This window comes from Bufo bufo, chromosome 5, assembly GCF_905171765.1.
Source record: "Bufo bufo chromosome 5, aBufBuf1.1, whole genome shotgun sequence".
In the NCBI taxonomy this organism is placed as follows: Eukaryota; Metazoa; Chordata; class Amphibia; order Anura; family Bufonidae; genus Bufo; species Bufo bufo.
The window spans coordinates 84,646,284-84,667,308 of NC_053393.1; the positions used below are offsets into that span (position 1 = coordinate 84,646,284).

General features: G+C 44.3%; 1 protein-coding gene across 1 annotated transcript in view; it reads left to right on the forward strand.

Annotated features, from left to right (window-relative positions):
- The window catches only part of PIP4P2 (phosphatidylinositol-4,5-bisphosphate 4-phosphatase 2), a 64,301-nt gene that overhangs the window by 36,493 nt on the left and 6,783 nt on the right, over positions 1 to 21,025 (forward strand). Inside the window, exons 3-5 of the mRNA XM_040432853.1 lie at positions 3,691 to 3,797; positions 3,948 to 4,071; positions 9,567 to 9,619. Coding sequence (XP_040288787.1) covers positions 3,691 to 3,797; positions 3,948 to 4,071; positions 9,567 to 9,619 — 284 coding nt within the window. The remainder of the gene's footprint in view (positions 1 to 3,690; positions 3,798 to 3,947; positions 4,072 to 9,566; positions 9,620 to 21,025) is intronic.

Genomic DNA, 21,025 nt, shown 5'->3' on the forward strand with positions numbered 1-21,025 from the left:
AGCACAACTGAGCGTACAGGATAGGACCGCCCACATGACTCCTAAGCATAAAAAGAGCACAGGTTTACATGTATCAATTACAAGTTTTACTGAATCTTTTCCCACAAAACTACAGCCACAGCCATAGCCAAAATGTTTGAGACTGACTTTGGTTTGTTTTCACAAAGTTTGCTGTTTTTTGGTTTGTTTTTTTTGTGGAAATTTGATTAACTCTAGATTATTATGAAGAGGGATTAGATGAATTGCAATTAATTGCAGAGTTACCGTATTACTTGCCATGAAAATGAAGTTAATCACAAAAACCTCATTTCCCCAGCATTTTAGCCCTGCCACAAAATGACCTGCCAACATCATTTTAGTGGTCTTCTCATTCGCTCAAAAGAAAGTGTTAAAGGGGTTTTCCGAGATTTTTATACTTATGACCTATCCTGTGGACCCCCGCCGATCAGCTGTTTAAGAAGGCAGCAGAGCTACTGTGAGCGTCACTGCCTTCTATCTGCTTTTCCTAGGCCAAGTGACGACACGTTCATGTGTCACGTGGCCTAGGAGCAACTCTGCCACATTCAAGTGAATGAGTCTGAGCGCGATACCAAGCACAGCCGCTATACAATGTACGGCACTGTGCTTGATAAGCGCAAAAGAAGTTAGTGCTATCACACGGCGTCCATGTCGTCTCATTACAGTTGATCGGCTGTAGTTCCGTGTGCCGGAACCACTTATCCTATACAGTTTACCTATCCAGAGGATAGAGGTCATCCGTGAAAAAATCTTGGAAAACCCTTTTAACAGACAAGGCACCTGATATCACTCGGTCATGCTGAATTAGAAAAGCAGACTGGCACCTTTAAAAGGAAGGTGCTTGAAATTATTGTCTTCTTCTGTTAACCATAATTACCTGCAAGGAAACATGTGCAGTCATCACTGCTTTGCATCAAAAGGGCTTCACAGGCAAGGACATTGCTGCTTGTAAGATTGCGCCTAAGAGGTTCAGTTGCTGTGAAAAAGGCTTCAGGAAAGCAGGTCCGGCAAATGCCAGAACTGTGTCCTAAAGTGGATTGAGCTACAGGATCGGGTGGCCACTAATGCAGAACTAGCACAGGAATTGCAGCAGGTAGGCGGGAGTACATCTGGCAAAGGCTTCTGAAGGATTGCCTGGTGTCAACAAGAACAGCAAAGAAGCCAATTCTCTACTTCTCTCCAAGAAAATCATCTGCAGGAAGTACAGGGATTGGACTGCAGAGGACTGGGGTAAAGTTATTTTCTTTGGTGAAACCCCCTTCAGACTGTTTTGGGACATCTAGAAAAAAAGTGAGTACTACCATGAGCCCTGTGTCATGCCAGCAGTTAAGCATCCTGAGATTATTCATGTGTGGAGTTGCTTGCCACCCAAGGGAGAGGGCTTACTCCTAACACTGCCATGAGTAATGAATAGTATCAAAACGTCTTCCAGGAACCACCGTTCCCAAGCATCCAGCAGCAATTTGGTGATGAACAATCCATTTTCCAGCATGATGGAGCACCACGTCACACGGCAAAAATAATAATTGAATGGCTCCATGACCAAAACATTGAAATTTTTGGTCCATGGCCAGAAAACTACCCAGATCTCAATTCCATTGAGAACCTCTGGTCAGTCCCCAAAAAACAGGTGAACAAACAAAAACACATAAATTGTAATAAACTCCAAGCACTGATTAGGCAAGAATGGGTTGGGCAAGAATCAGGCAGGATTTGGCAAAGAAGCTGATATCCAGCATGCAAGGGTGAATTGCAGAACCCTATAGGGGTATCTGAGGAGTTGCTATACGTAGCTGTGCCAAACTTATGAAAATGACACACCGTAATAATAAATCTGGCACAAGTGCAATGTGCCTGGTGGATGCTTGGCATGGAGTTGTGGCTTTTTTTTTATTTTTAGACTTTTTAAAAACTCTTGCTTCATAAATGTGACACAAACGTGATCTATTCTGAAATTCTGTCCAAATTTTCACTTTAAATCTGTAAGGCCCCTTTCACACGGGCGAGATTTCCGCGCGGGTGCAATGCGTGAGGTGAACGCATTGCACCCGCACTGAATCCGGATCCATTCATTTCTATGGGGCTGTGCAGATGAGCGGTGATTTTCACGCATCACTTGTGCGTTGAGTGAAAATCGCAGCATGCTCCTCTTTGTGCGTTTTCCACGCAACGCAGGCCCTATAGAAGTGAATGGGGCTGCGTGAAAATCGCAAGCATCCGCAAGCAAGTGCTGATGCGGTGCGATTTTCACGCACGGTTGCTAGGAGACGATCTGGATGGAGACCCGATCATTATTATTTTCTCTTATAACATGGTTATAAGGGAAAATAATAGTATTCTTAATACAGAATGCATAGGGGTGAAAAAATATTTAAAAAAATTTAACTCCACTTAATCCACTTGTTCGCGCAGCCCAGGTTCTCTTCTGTCTTTTATCTTTGCTGTGCACAGGAAAAGGACCTGTGGTGACGTCACTACGCTCATCACATGGTCCGTCACATGATCCATCACCATAGTAAAAGATCATTTGATGGACCATGTGATGAGCGCAGTGACGTCATCAAAGGTCCTATTCCTCACAGATTAAGACAGAAGAGAAGCTGGGCTGCGCAAACAAGTGGATTAAGGTGAGTAAAATTTATTTTTTATTTTATTTTTTAACCCCTCCAGCCCTATTGTACTATGCATTCTGTATTAAGAATGCTATTATTTTCCCTTATAACCATGTTATAAGGGAAAATAATACAATCTACACAACACCTAACCCAAACCCGAACTTCTGTGAAGAAGTTTGGGTACCAAACATGCCGATTTTTCTCACGCGCTTGCAAAACGCATTACAATGTTTTGCACTCGCGCTGAAAAATCACGCATTTTCCCGCGGCGCACCCGCATCTTATCCGGGCCAAAAAGATGACGCCCGTGGGAAAGAGGTCTAAGTGGCGCTAGAAGGCGTAGTGCTCAAAAAGTCAAAAAATTGACCCCATAAAGTCGCAAAAAACCCTATTGAATTCTGGCGTGCAGGGCTTGATAAATTCCCCCGAGTCCTTGCATAAACCTGATGTATTTATCAATAAAAGTAAAAAAAATATATGAAATGCTTATAGTTGTTCTTCAGTATACCAGAGAAATATCTGACAAAAAGATGAAAAGAAAAACACGGAAGCAGCAAACTTTGTGAAAAACAAACTTTGTGTTAGTCTCAAAACTTTTGGCCACGACTGTATATATTAAAGGGGTTCTCGGATAGGTGATCAATATGAGATCGGCAGGAGTCCAACTCCCAGCACCTCTGCCAATCTGCTGTTTGAGGAAGACGTAAGTGCCACAACCTCCTCTCAACGCACCAAGCAGAGTACCAGGCTGCAGTTTACTAACTTGTACTATATCTGCTGTTTGTGCTCGAGTGCATAGTGGTTTCTATTTTATGTTATTATTAATAATGATTAAATTTTTACTTTTAGTGCTAGTTTTCATTTTCTATTTGTATTGCTTCTTTCATTGTCATTTTCTCATCACCGTATTGGGATGTGGTGTATATGTATCAGGAAGTTGCACTCCATCCGATTCCCTTACTTTTTCATTCTTAGAACTATCCTTCTGTATCATTTGGGGTCACTTATTGCATTAGACATAAAGACTGTGTTATGTTCTCTTGTGTTTTTATTTAAGCCAATCAAAACCCCTCCCTCAGGGAAGAAATATGTCCGGTGTCCTTGTAATTGTCTCCTCATCTGCAAGGACACCTCACGGAGAATAGGATGCCCGCGACCGAACTGGTACGTAGGACTTCAGTCATCCACAACCTGTTGTCAGTCTCCAATGAACATAAGATATGTCCGGGTGCACAGAACCAGTGATGACGAGAGATGACATGAGCAGAACGGCTTTCACCCTTCACTGGGAGTAATGCGGATTTCTCTCTATAGCAGACGTATCATCAATCTGGGCCCAGTGATGCTGATCCCTGAGGAGCAGCCTGCCCAGCCCGCTCTACCAGTTCAGCCAGAGGGGACCAGAGTGGTTTGTGGTCACTGTGGAAATACCTTTCTGGTAAGTTACTAAGTGACCTCTACAATACGCAAGCTTGATACGGAGTACTTAGTAAGTTTGGTAATTTAAAAAGGTTTTCAGAGACTTTATTACTAATGGCCTATCGTCTGGATGGGTCATCAGTATCTGATCGGTCGGGGTGAGACACCCGGGACCCCCTGCTGATCCGCTGTTCAGGAAGGCAGGAGCACTCGCAGTAGCGGCCTTTTCTCTGCTTTCACTAGGCCGGTGAAGACCCGTTCATCGGTCACATGGCCTAGGCGCAGCTAAGCCGCATTGAAGTGAAGAATGGGGCTAAGCTGCAATACCTAGCACAGCCGCTATACAATGTACGGCGCTGTGTTTGTTGAGCACAGAGAAGGCCGATGTGCTCACAGGAGTCTCGGAAAACCCATTTAAGTTTAGAGGATTTCCACAGTACAGTGCATTCAGATAGTCTTCAGATGCTTTTACTTATTTCACATTCTGTAATGTTGCTGCCTTGTGCTAAAATAAAAAAAAATTCTACTTTCCCCCCCATCATTTTTCACAAAATACCTCATAATGAGAAAGTGAAAACCTGAATTTTTGAATTTTTTTTTTTTTTCTAATTCAATCACAATTAATTACCGTATATACATATAAAAACCCACGTTTAAAATGGCAGTAGTGGAACTTTGGGAGTGGCACAGACGCCGTTGACATTCCTGGCAATGTCTGGGCTCATTGTAAACGCATCAAGCCTCTTTGATTATTCCCTCAGTTGATAGGCCTAATTGGTCACCTGATTGTTACGTTTTACGCCATGACATGATCTTTTTAGTAGTATTTCATTTGTCGTTTTATGCTTTAAATCTCGGCACTTGGCGCCTTGCCCCGTCCACCTCCTGAAAATGCGGAAACGTGCGTTCAGGTGTGGTGCTCTGGCATATATGCGAGGGATCAGTTTTGTTTTTTTTGTGGGGGGGGAGACTTAAAGTGGCCCTGGAAAAAAACGAACAGTGGCCCTCATGTTGTAGGCAGGTCCAAATTAATAGAAGGTGGGGCAGCACAAGTAAGCAGTGTCAATAAAAGTAGACGGGGCTGACACAAGTAGGCGGGGTGAGCAATACCAAAGTGCAGCACATAATACCGTCCCAGCAGAACTAAATACCACAGTGCAGCACTAGATACTGCCCCAAAAGCTGTCCCTCTGTGGTGGCCATCAATGGCTGAATGTTCTGTCCTCTAGTTTTCTCTAATTTGCTGTATTCAACTCTATCACTATCCTAAGGACAGCCATACAATTGAATTCAGGAGGGCATCTGCAGCTGCCGGGCAGGTACATGAATACCTGATGCTCCTAGAGTTAATTACAGCTGAGAGCATCAGATGATGATGTACTTGGCCAGCGGCAGTAAGAAGGGACTTGGACGGCCTCTTGGCATTGGCCCAATGGGAAATTTCCATGTGAGATCTATGGCCAGTTTGCCCCTGGCAGTTTTACATTTTTCTTCCTACTTTTTTATTGATATGTTCCTCCTCTTCTTGTCCATACTATGGGACCTCTCTATGAGTGTATTCTAGATGTAAGGACCTTAGATTAGTTTATGATATATTGATTGACATGTCAGTCCCCTCTGAAGTGCTGTTCTGCTATTGCTATTTTAAAGGGAACCTGTCACTTCAAAAAACCATCCCAAGCCGCCAGCAGTGTGTTTTTTGACGATGATTTTCTTCCTGAAGGCAGATGCAGCAAAAGCTCTGAAAATGTACTTTTATCCCCTGCCCGCACGATTTTCTAGACATGCTTGAAGTCAAGGGGGCAGCGGCCTGCTTGCTTCAAGTCAAGGTAACTGTGCCCCCTTACCTGACCCTTCACCTGTGACTGACAGCCGACAGTTCGGCAAAGGCAGCCGAACTCTCGTGCATAGGCGCTGTCAGTCACAGAGAAGGGGCAGGGAAGGGGGCACGGTTACCTTGACTTGAAGCAAGCAGGCCACTGCCCCCTTGACTTCAAGCATGTCTAGAAAATCGCGCGGGCAGGGGATAAAAAAACGTTTTCAGAGCTTTTGCTGCATCTGCCTTCAGGAAGAAAATCATCGTCAGAAACACACTGCTGGCGGCTTGGGATGGTTTTTGGATGTGGCAGGTTCCCTTTTAAATGTGTTTTTATATGAATGTAATTGAAACAGTAAAGTGATTTGTTTGAATTATATGTGCGTATATGGTTGATCTGTGGTGATTAGGAAAAAGAAAACCAAAAATTTCGCATGGACATAAGTATTCAGACCCTTTGCTATGATGCTTGCAATTTGGGGGCCTCCCATTTCTCTTGATCATCTTTGGGATGTTTATATGCCTTCATTGCAGTCCACCTGTGGTAAATTGATTGGAAAGCAAAAACCAAGACATGAGTAAGAAAGAACTGACTGTAGAGCTCAGAGACAGGATTGTGTGGAGGCACAGATCTGGAGAAGGCTACAAAAATTCCTGCTGCACTGAAAGTTACCAAGAGCACATATTTTTAAATGGAAGAAGTTTGAACAAGCAGGGCTCTTCCTAGAGCTGGCTGCCCCACAACACTAAGTAATCGGGCGAGAACAGCCTTGGTAAAATGGGTAATCAAGAACCGAATAGTCATTCTGGCTGATCTCCAAAGATCCTGTGTGCAGATGAGAGAAACTTCCGGAAGGTCAACCATAAATGCAGCTTACCACTACTCTCTCCCTTATGGCATAGTGACCAGAAAGAAGCCTTTCCTCAGTAAAAGACACACAAAAGCCCACCTGGGTTTTACAAAAAAAAGCACCTTTCAGACTGAGAAACAAGATTCTTAGGTCTGATAAAATCAGGACTGAACTTTTTGACCTCACTTCTAAATGATATGTCTGGAGGAAACCAACCACTGCTCATCACCTGCCCAATACCACCCCTACAGTGAAGTATGGTGGTAGCATCATGCTGTGGGGTAGCCAGGGTTGAGGGAAAGCTGGAGCAAAGTACAGAGATATTCTTAATGAAAACCTTATCCAGAGTGCTCTGCTCTGGACATCACACTGGGCTGAAGGTTTCACCTTCCAACAACATAATGACCCTAAGCACACAGCCAAGACAACACAGGAGCACGTTATGGACAACTCTGTGAATGTCATTGAGTGGCCCAGCCAGAGCCCTGACTTGAACCCAATCGAACATCTCTGGAGAGACCTGAAAATGACTGTCCACTGACAGTCCCCATCCAAACTGACAGAGCATGAGAGGATATTCAGAGAAGAAAGTCAGAACATCCTCAAATCCAGGTGTATAAAACCTGTGGCCTCATACCCAAGTGACTGGAGGCTGTAATCACTGCCAAAGGTGCCTCTACTAAGTCCTGGGTAAAGGATGTGAATACTTATGTCAATGTAAGTGTTACGTTTTTCCTTTTCAGATTATCAGATTTCGAACATTCTGTTTTTACTTTCTCATTATGGGGTACTGAGTGCAGAATGATGTGGAAAACCTTGAATTTGTCTTTATCTTAGCACAAGACCGCAACATAAAATGTGAAAGGGTCTGAAGAATTTCAGAATACAAATGTAAAATTGGACATAAATTAGTGGATCAGAAGGTAGAGTGATAGACAAAGTTTTTGTAGTGCTTAAAAATATGGCACTTTTTGTTGGTAGTCTTGTAGTTTAGCCATTTTAGTAAAAGTGACAACAGGAAGTGCAATCATTGGTCATCCCCTTACCATTAGTTTCCAAAAAGCTAAATCAAATGAGACAACAAGTATGGCTGCACTTCCTGATAAAAAATAAAAACATGGGTACCACAACAAAATGGAGAAAATGCCAGTTACCGTGCAAGTAAATATTAAAAACAATTCCCATTAGCTGCTGCTTTTACTTCTGATTAGTATGACACATTGTTATGTACTGTATTGATTTACACTGCATCGTAGACTGAAGCGGGTTTGGGGTTCAGGATATTGATTGTCTATTCTCAGGATAGGCCATCAACATCAGATCAATGTGGGTTAAAATTTTGATTCCCCCCCCTCCCCTCCTTCCCCGATTAGGTGTTTGCAGGGACCACAACTCTTATGCCAGTGCTCCCTAGCTGGTGTCGATTTCCATTTTGATGAATGGACCTGCACAGATAAACCACACAATTATTAATAGGCGTGTGCCTCTTAAAGGGAACCTGTCAGCGACAAAACCCATCCCAAACCGCCAGCAGTACCTTCAAGTAGCCGGCAGTGAGCTTCGAATTACTGCATTCTGATGAGGCAGAAGTATGAAAAACGTTCTTTTATCCTCCGTCCGCGCTATTTTCCAGTCAGGCTTGAGGTCAAGGGGGCAGCGGCCTCTTTGCTTCAAGTCAAGGTAACCGCGCCCCCTTCCCTGCCCCTTCTCCTGTGACTGACAGCAGGCTGTCGGGCATAAGCGCGGTCAGTTACTGGAGAAGGGGCAGGGAAGGGGGCGCGGTTACCTTGACTTGAAGCAAAGAGGCCGCTGCCCCCTTGACCTCAAGCCTGACTGGAAAATAGTGCGGACGGAGGATAAAAGAACGTTTTTCATACTTCTGCCTCATCAGAATGCAGTAAGAAAATCATCATTCGAAACTCACTGCCGGCTACTTGAAGGTACTGCTGGCTGTTTGGGATGGGTTTTGCCGCTGACAGGTTCCCTTTAATAATTGTGATGCATATGACACGAGCACGTAATACGCCAATCTTAATAAATGTCCCCTTAAAGGGGTTGTATGGCGAAACATTTTTCAAACCAGCACCTGTACCTGAATACTTTTGTAATTGCATGTAATTAAAAATTTAGTATAGCCTGTGAGCTATTCAATAAAATGCATCTATATAGCGCCACCTGCTGTTTGTTCTTTTCCTTATTTCTTGTCCACCTCACTGAGCTGGTCGGGCGTGCTCGGTTTATATGTTCTATTAGAAGCTGTGGCAGTTACAGGAAGAAAGCTAAAACAGAAAGGACACAACCCCTGAGCTGCCAGGCTGGAGATAATTTAGCAGAGCAAATGGAGCAATGAATGGGAAGATCTCGGGGTCCATGTGAGGTACAGGGCTGGTTCTAGCTTAGAAAGGTATTGTCATGTACTATATGATATCTGATTTAAATTTTTTTCATCCATAATGGCAGAACCCCTTTAAGGATGATTAGACATTTCTCTAGTGTCACAAGGTCATATTCTCTTCCCAAGGTATTTTAAGCTGAAAATTCATCCAGGCAGTGTTGTAGTGGAGGAGGGGTGTACAGTATTATACTGGACTGTCTTATATAGAGGAAGTTGGCACTTACAAATCCTGTCCCGTCTGTGTTTTGTCAACCAGTCATTGACCCATTTTCTCCAAAGCTTGAGAAAATCCCTCTCTGACGTTCCCTGTATGAAGGGCACTAGAAGACCCGTGACTGTTTTTTTTTTTTACCGTTCATTCATCCATGAGACGTAAAAAATAATTTTTCAGCAATTTTCCCTCTGACATTGAGATGAAAATAAATACATTTTTGGACTTTTCTCTATTCCAGTGGATGGAGCTGAGGTTCAATACCCTGGCAAAGTGCCCACATTGCAAGAAAATGTAAGTATATTAAGGAGCTGTTCTGTCTACTGTGAAGAATTCAAGACACATGAGTCTTCTGTAGTCCTAGCAAACGTCGGTAGTAACGTGGTCATGGTGCAGCCATGTGAGCAGTTTCAGCAATAGATTTAGCAAGTAGTCACATGTCTTTTTTTTTTTCTGTTAATCTTCTTATAAATGTGGGTCAAAATTCCAGAAATTCTTGTAATCTACACTGATGAATAAAATACTAGAATTAATTAATGAAGCTAGACTGCTAGACTTGTGTGTGATCAGCCTGGCAGCGTCAGCATTTCCATGGGTTTATACTTTCAGGTGCTCTGGCTAACCTCTTGTATAACTGAGCTAAGACTAAAGGAACAGTTGCATCAGATTTTATTTTTTTAATTTAATTTATTAAAGGGGTTTTCCGTGATTTTGATACTAATGACCTGTCCTCAGAAAACGTAATCAGTATATGATCAGTCGGGGTTAGACACCCGGGACCCCTGCTGATCAGCTGTTTGAGAAGGCACCGGTGCAGTGCTCCCAAATGAAGTGAATGGGGCAGAGCGCTGTACATTGCCTTCTCAAACGGTTAATTGGTGGGGTCCCAGGTTTCGGACGCCCACCAATCAGATACTGATGACCTATCCTATTTTGCAAATCCTTTTGACATGATATATGCGAATATTCCATCAAAATTTTTGATTTAAAAAAAAAAAAATGGGTAGATGGTTTTCTGGATATCATTTTTTTTTCAAGTCACTCCATGTAAAACTATCCAGTTTTATCTTTTTCAGGAGTTTTATCACAGCAGAGAGTCTCACTTAACACTTTCTCTGTCAGACCATCAGTCAGACCAGGGAGGAGAGAAAGAGCAAACTTCTGTTTTCAAGTTTGGCGTACAAGGTTCGGGTGATCTAAGAATTCCCTTATGGATTCCGCTACCACGGACAATAACGTAATTCTTAGATAACCCAAACCTTGTACGCCGAACTTGAAAACAGAAGTTCGCTCAACACTAGTGGTGACTGAATTAGAGCAGCACAACCCCTCTGTGCTATCCCAATAGTGTTGCTGGTCAGGGCTACTCGCATCATCAATGCACTGCTCCTCTGCCTACGAAATGTTTTTATCTAGGCTTATCAAGAGGACAGCCCAGCTGGCAGTCATTCCAGTTCTCCACCTAGTATTATTTCAAAAAAAAGTTTATTATCATTTTGAATGTATAGCAACAACATAGGCGATACAGGTTACAAATATAGAGGTACGGATGTAGCAGGGTTATTACACATGCTATCTAAACTAACATGAACATCCCTTTGTAGCCGCTCTCTTGCATTCTCACACACTTGGAGGCCCGCTTCGGAGCGAGGAAGATAGTTAATAGTTCTTCTTTTGAAAGCTATTTCTTAAGATCCGCTTCCCAAGCTTTAATGAAAGAGTGCTCTGTGTCTGTGGGAGGAGACCGGAGTAGCTTGCATAGGGTCGAGACTGCTTTCTTAGGAGTTTTGAGCTGAGTGAGAATGGATTCAAAAGGTGTGGCTGGCCTGCTTAAATCTTTGGATGAAAGTAGTCGTTTGAAGGAGAGGGTAAACTTGTTGTGTAGTAGTTGGGATAGGGAAGGACAGTTTAGTAGATCGGAAAGCGCTCTGAGGGGAGGAATTGCCGACTGAGATTAAGGAGTCAATAGTGGTCTTATTGTTTTTATATAGCCCCGTTATGGGCACGATCGGGGCTATATAATATAACTCTAATTTGTAATAGTGGGGAAGGGAAAGGAGAGCAAACTGAGTGGATTTCGCCTGTGTTCCAGGGTTCGTTTATAAGAGGATTATGCGTTTTGGTGGATATAAGGCTATTTTGATCAGAAAGTACTAAGTATCTAAGCGGGTAACCTGCTATTTCCTCTTCTATGCCAATCCAAAGCTTATGAGGTGGACTTCTGATCCAGTCGACAATTCTGTTCAGGTGGACTGCTCTGACAAATGCATGTGGAGCGGGTAGGTCTATACCGCCAAATCTCTGTGGGAGTTGAAGCGTAGAATATTTAATTCTCGGTTTCTTATAGTTCCATATGTATCTTGAGAATATCCTATTTACCATAGTGTAGAAGGTGTTGGGGATATGGATAGGGAGTGCTTGTAATAGGTACGTAATTTTTGGCCAAATGAGGCACTTAGCAATATTTTTACGCCAGGACCAGGAGATATATGGGAGGATAGGATTTTAGATATCTCATACAGTAAGGGTGGGAAATTATTTTTATATAGCTGGTTGGGCTCTGAGGAGATTTTAACCCATAAGAATGTAATTGTAGGTTGTGACCAGTTGAAAGGAGATTTTTTTGGGGAGTGATATGTTGAGGGCCTGCGACTTTGTTCCTATTCACTTTAAAGTTGGATATCTGTCTGAATTCTTTAAAAATGTGTTCTATTATGGGGAGCGAGTCAGAAAGATTGGCTAGCATTAATAATGGGTCACCCGCGTATGCTGCGGCCTTGTGTTCCCTTCCACCGCAATTAACTCCCTGTATCCGGTCATCTAACCTTATTTTCTGTAGTAGTGTTTCCAGTGTTAATACAAAAAGAAGAGGGGATAAAGGACATCCCTGTCGGGTACCGTTGGAGATGGGGAATACAGGCGACAGAGCGTCATTGATCCATACTCTGGCGGTGGGGCCCGTGTACATAGTGAAAATAGCTTCAATGAACGTGGATGTGACACCGAAAGCCGCTAGTGAGGCCCTGAGGAAGGACCAGTCCATTCTGTCGAATGCCTTTTCCACATCTGTGCTTAAAAGTATTAAAGGTTTAGTCGAGGATTTTGCATAGGCAATGAGTTGTTTGACTCTGTATATATTATCCGTCCCCTCTCTACCCGTTACAAATCCCACCTGATCAGGAGAGATCAAAGAGGGACGGGTGTTTTGTAATCTTTGGGCCAGGATCTTTGCAAAAAGCTTTAGATCTATGTTAAGTAGAGAAATGGGTTGGTAGTTGCTACAGTACATTGGGTCCTTCCCTTCTTTATGAATGACTGAGATTTGCGCTAGAAGTGTCTGCTTGTGAAAGGGAACACCGGATAGTGCTGAGTTGTATAGTTTGCCGATGTATGGGAGCAGAATTTCCAGACAGGTAGAATAGTAAAAAAGAGGTCAGGCCGTCTGGACCGGGGAATTAGTTTTTTGGCAAATTGGATACTGCAACTTTTATTTCTTGATCGGTGATGGGAGAGCAGAGTTTTTGGGATTGAGCAGTAGTAATTTGGGGAAGATAGAGAGAGATGAAAGGAAGTCAGTTATTAGGTTAGCCTTAATCTGAGGTTCAGCATCTATCTGTGCTGGTGGTAAGGCTACTTTCACACTCGCGTTTTGGGCGGATCCGTCATGGATCTGCAAAAACAGATCCGTTATAATAATACAACCGCATGCATCTGTCATAAACTGATCCGTTTGTATTATCTGTAACATAGCCAAGACGGATCCGTCATGAACTCCATTGTAAGTTAATGGGAGACGGATCCGTTTTCTATTGTGCCAGATTGTGTAATAGAAAACGAATCTGTCCCCATTGACTTAGGCTACTTTCACACCTGTGTTAGGTGCGGATCCGTCTGGTATCTGCACAGACGGATCCGCACCTATAATGCAAACGCTTAGATCCGTTCAGAACGGATCCGTTTGCATTAGCATGAACAAAAAAAAAAAAAAAAATCATTTTTTTTTTTTTTTTTGTTCATGATAATCCAAACGGATCCGTTTTGACTTTACATTGAAAGTCAATGGGGGACGGATCCGTTTGAAAATTGAGCCATATTGTGTCAACTTCAAACGGATCCGTCCCCATTGACTTACATTGTAAGTCTGGACGGATCCGTTTGCCTCCGCACGGCCAGGCGGACACCCGAACGCTGCAAGCTGCGTTCAGGGGTCCGCCTGCTGAGCGGAGCGGAGGACAAACGGTGCCAAACTGATGCATTCTGAGCGGAACCGCATCCACTCAGAATGCATTAGGGCTGGACGGATGCGTTCGGGGCCGCTTGTGAGAGCCTTCAAACGGAACTCACAAGCGGAGCCCCGAACGCTAGTGTGAAAGTAGCCTAACATTGTGTGCCAGGACGGATCCGTTTGGCTCAGTTTCATCAAGCGGACAGAAAAACTCTGCAAGCATCGTTTTGGTGTCCGGCTCCACAGCGGAATGGAGACTGATTGGAGGCAAACCAACAGGGGCCAGGACAAAAGTAGGGTGGGGCAGCTATAACAACGATACATTTACACAAGTATGCTTAGAAATGCTGCAATACTTTTCTTCCCTGTTGCGGTTTTAGGTATTGGGTAAAGTCCTGCTGTCTGTGGTAAAAAAAACAATCACTCAGATTTCAACATGTCCTAGTTGCCTGTGGATGACACTGTTATAGGGAGGGGGATCTGTGGATGACACTGCTATGGGAGGGTCTGTGGATGACACTGTTATAGGGAGGGGGATCTGTGGATGACACTGTTATGGAGGAGGATCTGTGGATGGCACATACCGTATATAGCATCTTATGCTATATGTGTCATCCACAGATCCCCCTCCCTATAACAGTGTCATCCACAGATCCCCCTCCCCGCCGCTCACAGGAATGTACATTTGACATTTCTAAACTGTAATCCATATCCTGCAGTAACTTTAACTTTAAACCAAGATTCAGCGGCCGCTCATCTCTACTAGTACCTTAACCTTACACCACTCAGCGAGTGCTGATTTCTGCAGGTCAGAGGATACGGATTACAGTTTAGAAGAAATGTACACTCCTGTGAGCGGTCTAGTGGCGTATCCAGAGCCTGATCTCGGGAGGGGCACTTCCAGATTATTTTCTATCCGCCGCCACAAAACAATGGTGCTTATAGAACAGACTACACAGTGTAGAGGTATACTGTATATTGTGTGGCACAGTGTAGAGGTATACTGTATATTGTGTGGCACAGTGTAGCGGTATACTGTATATTGTGGGGCACAGTGTATGCTATATGTGTATAACATAAACATATTTCACATAAAAACTTACAATTGCTTGGCTCTTGGGGATCTCTGACACCACTTTCACACTTTGGCTGGGGGGCTCGGTGGAGCTGATGTTGTATTTTATCCTAATGAGAAAGATTTCATATTAAGGATTTGGAGAAGGGTGCAGTGGGATAGCGGAGCAGGGAGAGGCTGGTGCTGCTACTAGGGGGCTCATACCATGGGGGAGTAATAAATCCCCCCATAATGCCACCCCCCCAGTAGAAATAATTCTCCTTTATAATGTGACAGTGCAAAAAATACCCCCTTGTAATGCCCCCAGTTGAGCTAATGTCCCCATAGTGCCCCATAATGTGCCAGTAAAAAACACCCCTATATAGTGCCCCCAGTAAATGCCCCCATAGTGCTCCTCTCCCCCCTTCCTCTTAGTGCACCCCATAATGTACCAGTATAAAATGCCCCATACATAGTGCCCCAGTAGAGGCCCTCAGTGTCCCCCATAATTTGCAAGTATAAAATACCCCTTCATAGTGCCCCCCGTAGATGACCCCATAGTACTCCTCTCCCCCCTTCCCCATAGTACCCACCATAATGTGTCCCAGTATAAAATGCTACTGTACAGAGCCCCCCATATAAAATACCCCTTCTTTGTGGCCTCAGTAGATGACCCTATAGTGCCCCCAATAATGTGCCAGTAATAAGTGCCCCCAATAATGTGCCAGTAATAAGTGCCCCCAATAATGTGCCAGTAACAAAAGCCTCCCCATCACATGCCAGTAACAAGAGCCCCCCCATCATGTGCCAGTAACAAGATCCCCCCCATCATGTGCCAGTAACAAGATCCCCCCTCATCATGTGCCAGTAACAAGATTCCCCCCCATCATGTGCCAGTAACAAGATCCCCCCCATCATGTGCCAGTAACAAGATCCCCCCCATCATGTGCCAGTAACAAGATCCCCCCCATCATGTGCCAGTAACAAGATCCCCCCCATCATGTGCCAGTAACAAGATCCCCCCCCATCATGTGCCAGTAACAAGATCCCCCCCCATCATGTGCCAGTAACAAGATCCCCCCCATCATGTGCCAGTAACAAGATCCCCCCCATCATGTGCCAGTAACAAGATCCCCCCCCATCATGTGCCAGTAACAAGATCCCCCCCCCCATCATGTGCCAGTAACAAGATCCCCCCCCCCCATCATGTGCCAGTAACAAGATTCCCCCCCATCATGTGCCAGAAACAAGATCCACCCCCCATCATGTGCCAGTTACAAGATCCCCCCCATCATGTGCCAGTTACAAGAGCCCCCCTAATGTGCCTGTAAAACTATTGTACATATCAAAAAAAATAAACACTTATACTTACCTCCATGTCAGCGATGTGATGCAGGCGTCTTCCGGCCTGTGTTCCGCGCTGTACGGTTCAAGTGGCACGATGACGTCTAGTGCCTGCAGCCTAATCAGAGTAAGGGGAAGGGACCCGCCTCTCCCTGCCCTGCCCCACCGCACTAGCACAGGCATCTGTATCGCTGTCCTGAGGACGGCGATACAGATGTATATGGAGATGAGCGCAATGGAAGTGCTCATCTCCCTGTGCCCTGCGGCCGCAGCATCCCCCCCTGAGCTGCTCAGTTGGGAGACATTTCAGTTGGGGGGGCACAGCGTGATATAGGAGGGGCTGTGGCCCCCTCTGGCCCCCCCTTGGCGACGCCACTGCTCCCCATTATCATTGACCTCAAAGAACTCCGCTAGAAGTTTCTTCATTTTCTCTGTATTATATGAAGATTTAAGCAGGGGGTCGTTTAATCTCCAGCATCTGGTGGGAGTGGGTGAGGAAGGAATTGTGTATTTGAGCTCTACTAAAGAGTGGTCAGAAAAGACTTGGGATTTTATGGAAGATGAGCAGCAATATTCTATGTGAGTAACGGGTAAGAATATAAAGTCAATCCTTTGATAGGAGTTATGGGGCGCAGAGTAATGTGTGTAATCCTTTACCGATGGATGTAAAGCGCGCCACACATCAGTTAATTGTAAAGAGCGTAGAAGGCGTTTTAATTTTGCCAGGGCTTGGCAGCTTAGAGAGGATCTGCCGCTGGATGTGTCAATTATCGGGTTCAGGGCCACGTTAAAATCACCACCTAGGATTAGTGTACCTTCTGCAAACTGAGAAAGTCTTTTAAGGACCCTAAATGAGCCATGGGATCTGATCTTTATTAGGAGCATAAATATTCCCGAATGTAAGCAAAAAATTACCTATCTTCCCCTTTATGAAGAGGTAGCGACCCCTCTGAGTCCGTACACTTCTCAGAAACTGAGTAGGAGACGTGTTTGCTAATTCCAATGCTAACGTCCTTTGATGCTCTGCTGTCCGAGCTTGAGTGGAACCAATCAGAAAAATATTGCTTATTCATGGTAGGGATGCTTGTTTTCTTAAAATGTGTTTCCTGCAGTATAAGAGACAATGTTAAGTCGGGTCATTCTTGAATCTGTATTGCCATGAGAGTGAGATTGTTATATCATGATGGTCAATAGGGTGGAGGAGGGGGGAGGGGAAGACAGGATCAAAAGTGTGAGGCATGATGGTCAAGGCTAGGCGATTGCCTCACAGATGGGATGATGCCAACTACAGTTTGTGGCATCATACTTTGGGAGACCCAACTAGTGTAATGTGATGGTGAAAGATGCAAGATGGGAGATATTAAGGTGGATAGTGAAGTATAGAAATTAAAGAACTGGTAGAGAGTGGCGAAAAGATAAAAGTAGACCGCAGGAAGTGCGGTAATGGGAGAAGGCGCTATGACTGCCTAAATTTGTGTCAGTGAAGTGCAAGCATGGCTTAGTGTCTGAAGTGGGTAGCCAGAGTGGTTTTGAAACAGTTGTGTCTCAGCAGACGTTTGTAGTGTCGTGGCAAAAGAGAGGAGCAAAAAGAGTGGGAAGTATTAGGAGGATAGTTAAGTATGAATATAAAGCACTACAAGAGAGTAGTGGAAAAGCAGACCTAGAGCGAGGAAATGAAAGGGGGATTGGAGGCATTATGTCTACTTAGATTATAGCAGCGGGAGGCTGCTTGTCAACAGCAGAACTGGGTAATGCGCTGGCCATTGAACTTGCAGAAATGTTAAACAAGACAATATATCACATAGCAGAAAAACTAGGATGACCAGTCATCCTTCCATCTCCCTACCAGCATTAATCTGCATTGATAGGGGTGAAATTAGGTAGTCAGAAGATAAATCTTCTCGTTAGTAAGACATAGTGTTGGACTCAAGCAGTCTATTACCACTGGGCTGAATTCAGGTGTTTGTAGCAATGCTTCTAGATGTCAGTCAACCCGCATTCTTCTTTGCTTTGGCGTGGCGACCACGGGGCACTTCTTCCCATGGGGTTGGTGGTGGAATGTGAGGTAAGTTCGCTAGATCCTTCACCACTGCCCAGTCGGGTATCTGCAAATCCAGCTCTTTGTAGACATCAGGAAGGTCTATAACAGAACGGATCAGAAACCGTTTGCCTCCCATTGAGAACATGAGACCGAATGGGAACTTCCAGCTATATTGAATGTCCTTGGATCTGAGGGCCTCTGTTAAAGGCTTAAGGGTTCTTCTTTTCTGAAGCGTTTGTGGAGAGAAATCCTGGTAAATGTGTAGTTGAGCATCTTCATACTCTATGTAGGTGGATGATCTGGTGGAATGGAGTATTTCTTCTTTTACTTTGTAGTTGAGGAGGCGACATATTACATTGCGTGGTGGTTCAGTGTCCTTAGGTTTCCTCCTCAATGCTCTGTGGACACATTCTAACATAATATACGGTAATCTGAGTAGGATTCACCAAGAACAGAGTGAAAAATTTGCTGTGGAGTGTAAGGACGTAGGTAGCACTGATTCAGGAAAGCCTTTTATTCTCAGGTTGTTTCTCCGGCCCCTATTTTCCTGATCTTCAATTGCTTCAAAGGCAGCGTTAAGGTATTTTTGACATGAGGACATGCTCTCTGTGACTGCTGTGCTGTATCCGCATATGGCTGCTTGTGTATTTTCTAAGTGCTCCACTCGGGAGCCTATTTGTTTCACATCTTGTTTAATGTTTTGCAAGTCCTTTGAAAGGGGGCTTAAAGCCTTGGTCAGGGCTTTGTCTAGAGATTTATCTAAAAAGGAAGGGGAGATTGGGAGCGATTCCGGATGTAGGGAAGTATCAGCATCGCTGTCCGTTTTCTCGGCTGTGTCTGTCTGTGCCATAGGAGGAGAGTCCTTGGATGGCGTTGTCAGCTTTGAGACATCAGGGATTGAGGACTTCTTTTTCGTCATATATTTATCCATTTCCCCACGTGCAATGTTGGATTTTTGTATAGTACCGAGGTCTTTGGGGTTTGAATTCCCAATTTTTGTCATGGCGGCTGAGTATAGCTAAGAAGTAGTTGGGTCTTCAGTGAGCCGTGTGGCGGATTACATCAGGAACCACAGGCATGGATTGCAAGATGAAAAACAACATGGGTTTACTTCAGGGAGATCATGTCAAACAAATCTTATAGATTTTTTTGACTGGGTGAATAAAATAATAGACGGTGGAGGTGCAGTAGACATCGCATATCTAGATTTTAGTAAGGCTTTTGACACTGTCCCACATAGAAGACTTATCAATAAACTGCAGTCATTGAGCATGGACTCCCATATTGTTGAGTGGATTAGGCAGTGGCTGAGTGACAGACAACAGAGGGTTGTAGTCAATGGAGAACATTCAAAACAAGGTCATGTTACCAGTGGGGTTCCACAGGGATCTGTACTGGGACCGATTTTGTTTAATATCTTCATAAGTGATATTGCAAAAGGCCTCGATGGTAAGGTTTGTCTTTTTGCTGATGACACAAAGATATGTAACAGGGTTGATGTTCCTGGAGGGAAACGCCAAATGGAAAAGGATTTAGGAAAACTAGAAGAATGGTCAGAACTCTGGAAACTGAAATTTAATGTGGATAAGTGCAAGATAATGCACCTGGGGCGTAAAAACCCAAGGGCAGAATATAGAATATTTGACACAGTCCTGACCTCAGTATCTGAGGAAAGGGATTTAGGAGTAATTATTTCAGAAGACTTAAAGGTGGGAAGACAATGTAATAGAGCAGCACGAAATGCCAGCAGAATGCTTGGATGTATAGGGAGAGGTATAAGCAGTAGAAAGAGTGAAGTGCTTATGCCGCTGTACAGAACACTGGTGAGACCTCACTTGGAGTATTGTGCGCAGTACTGGAGGCCATATCTCCAGAAGGATATAGATACTCTAGAGAGAGTTCAGAGAAGAGCTACTAAACTAGTACATGGATTGCAGGATAAAACTTACCAGGAAAGGTTAAAGGACCTTAATATGTATAGCTTGGAAGAAAGAAGAGACAGAGGGGATATGATAGAAACTTTTAAATACATAAAGGGAATCAACTCGGTAAAGGAGGAGAGAATATTTAAAAGAAGAAAAACTACCACAAGAGGACACAGTTTTAAATTAGAGGGGCAAAGGTTTAAAAGTAATATAAGGAAGTATTACTTTACTGAGAGAGTAGTGGATGCATGGAATAGCCTTCCTGCAGAAGTGGTAGCTGCAAATACAGTGAAGGGGTTTAAGCATGCATGGGATAGGCATAAGGCCATCCTTCATATAAGATAAGGGCCGGGGGCTATCCATAGTATTCAGTATATTGGGCAGACTAGATGGGCCAAATGGTTCTTATCTGCCGACACATTCTATGTTTCTATGTTTGGAGCGTAATGGAAAGAGTAGTTGGTTGTGGGGGTTACAACCTCTTAAAAATTAGGACCAGGTCCTCAAAATATGATGTGGTTCACATAGACTGGGTGCGATTCAGAACACCAGGTACAGTCCAAAAAAATTTGAGTTTTGCTCCTCAAGGTTTTAGTAGAGGAGGGTGCCTATTAGCGCTGGGGTATGAAGACTGGTTCTTTATTGAGCCAGGTATGTGACTAAATGCAGCCCTCAAGATCACAGATAGGAGGACCTAGAGCCCTGGACAGTCCAAGATGCCCGGTGATGGAGGCTCACTTACACCTCTGTGCTGTCTCAAGTCCGCGCCAGACAGAGCCGCGTGGCGTCCCACCCAAGTGGTGGTGAGTCTGCACTGAACAGCAGTTTTCTTTAGGGTGGACCGATTTTGCTGGGCAGGCCGGTTGGGGGTCCTATCGCCATCCCCGAAGTCTAAGGGGAGATGCTGGCTGTTGGAGGAGGCTCACCTTCTTCCAGTGCAGCGCGCGTCCCGCTACTTTAGGGCGGGGATTCAGACCTCCAGCTAGGACATTGTGGTAAATTGGGCTCGGTCGGATCCGAAGACTCCAAAGTCAGCCGAGGCTGGAGCGGGTGAAGTCCTGTGATGGACTGGAGCAAAATGAGGTCCGCTATTCGCTTTTAACAGGCAGAT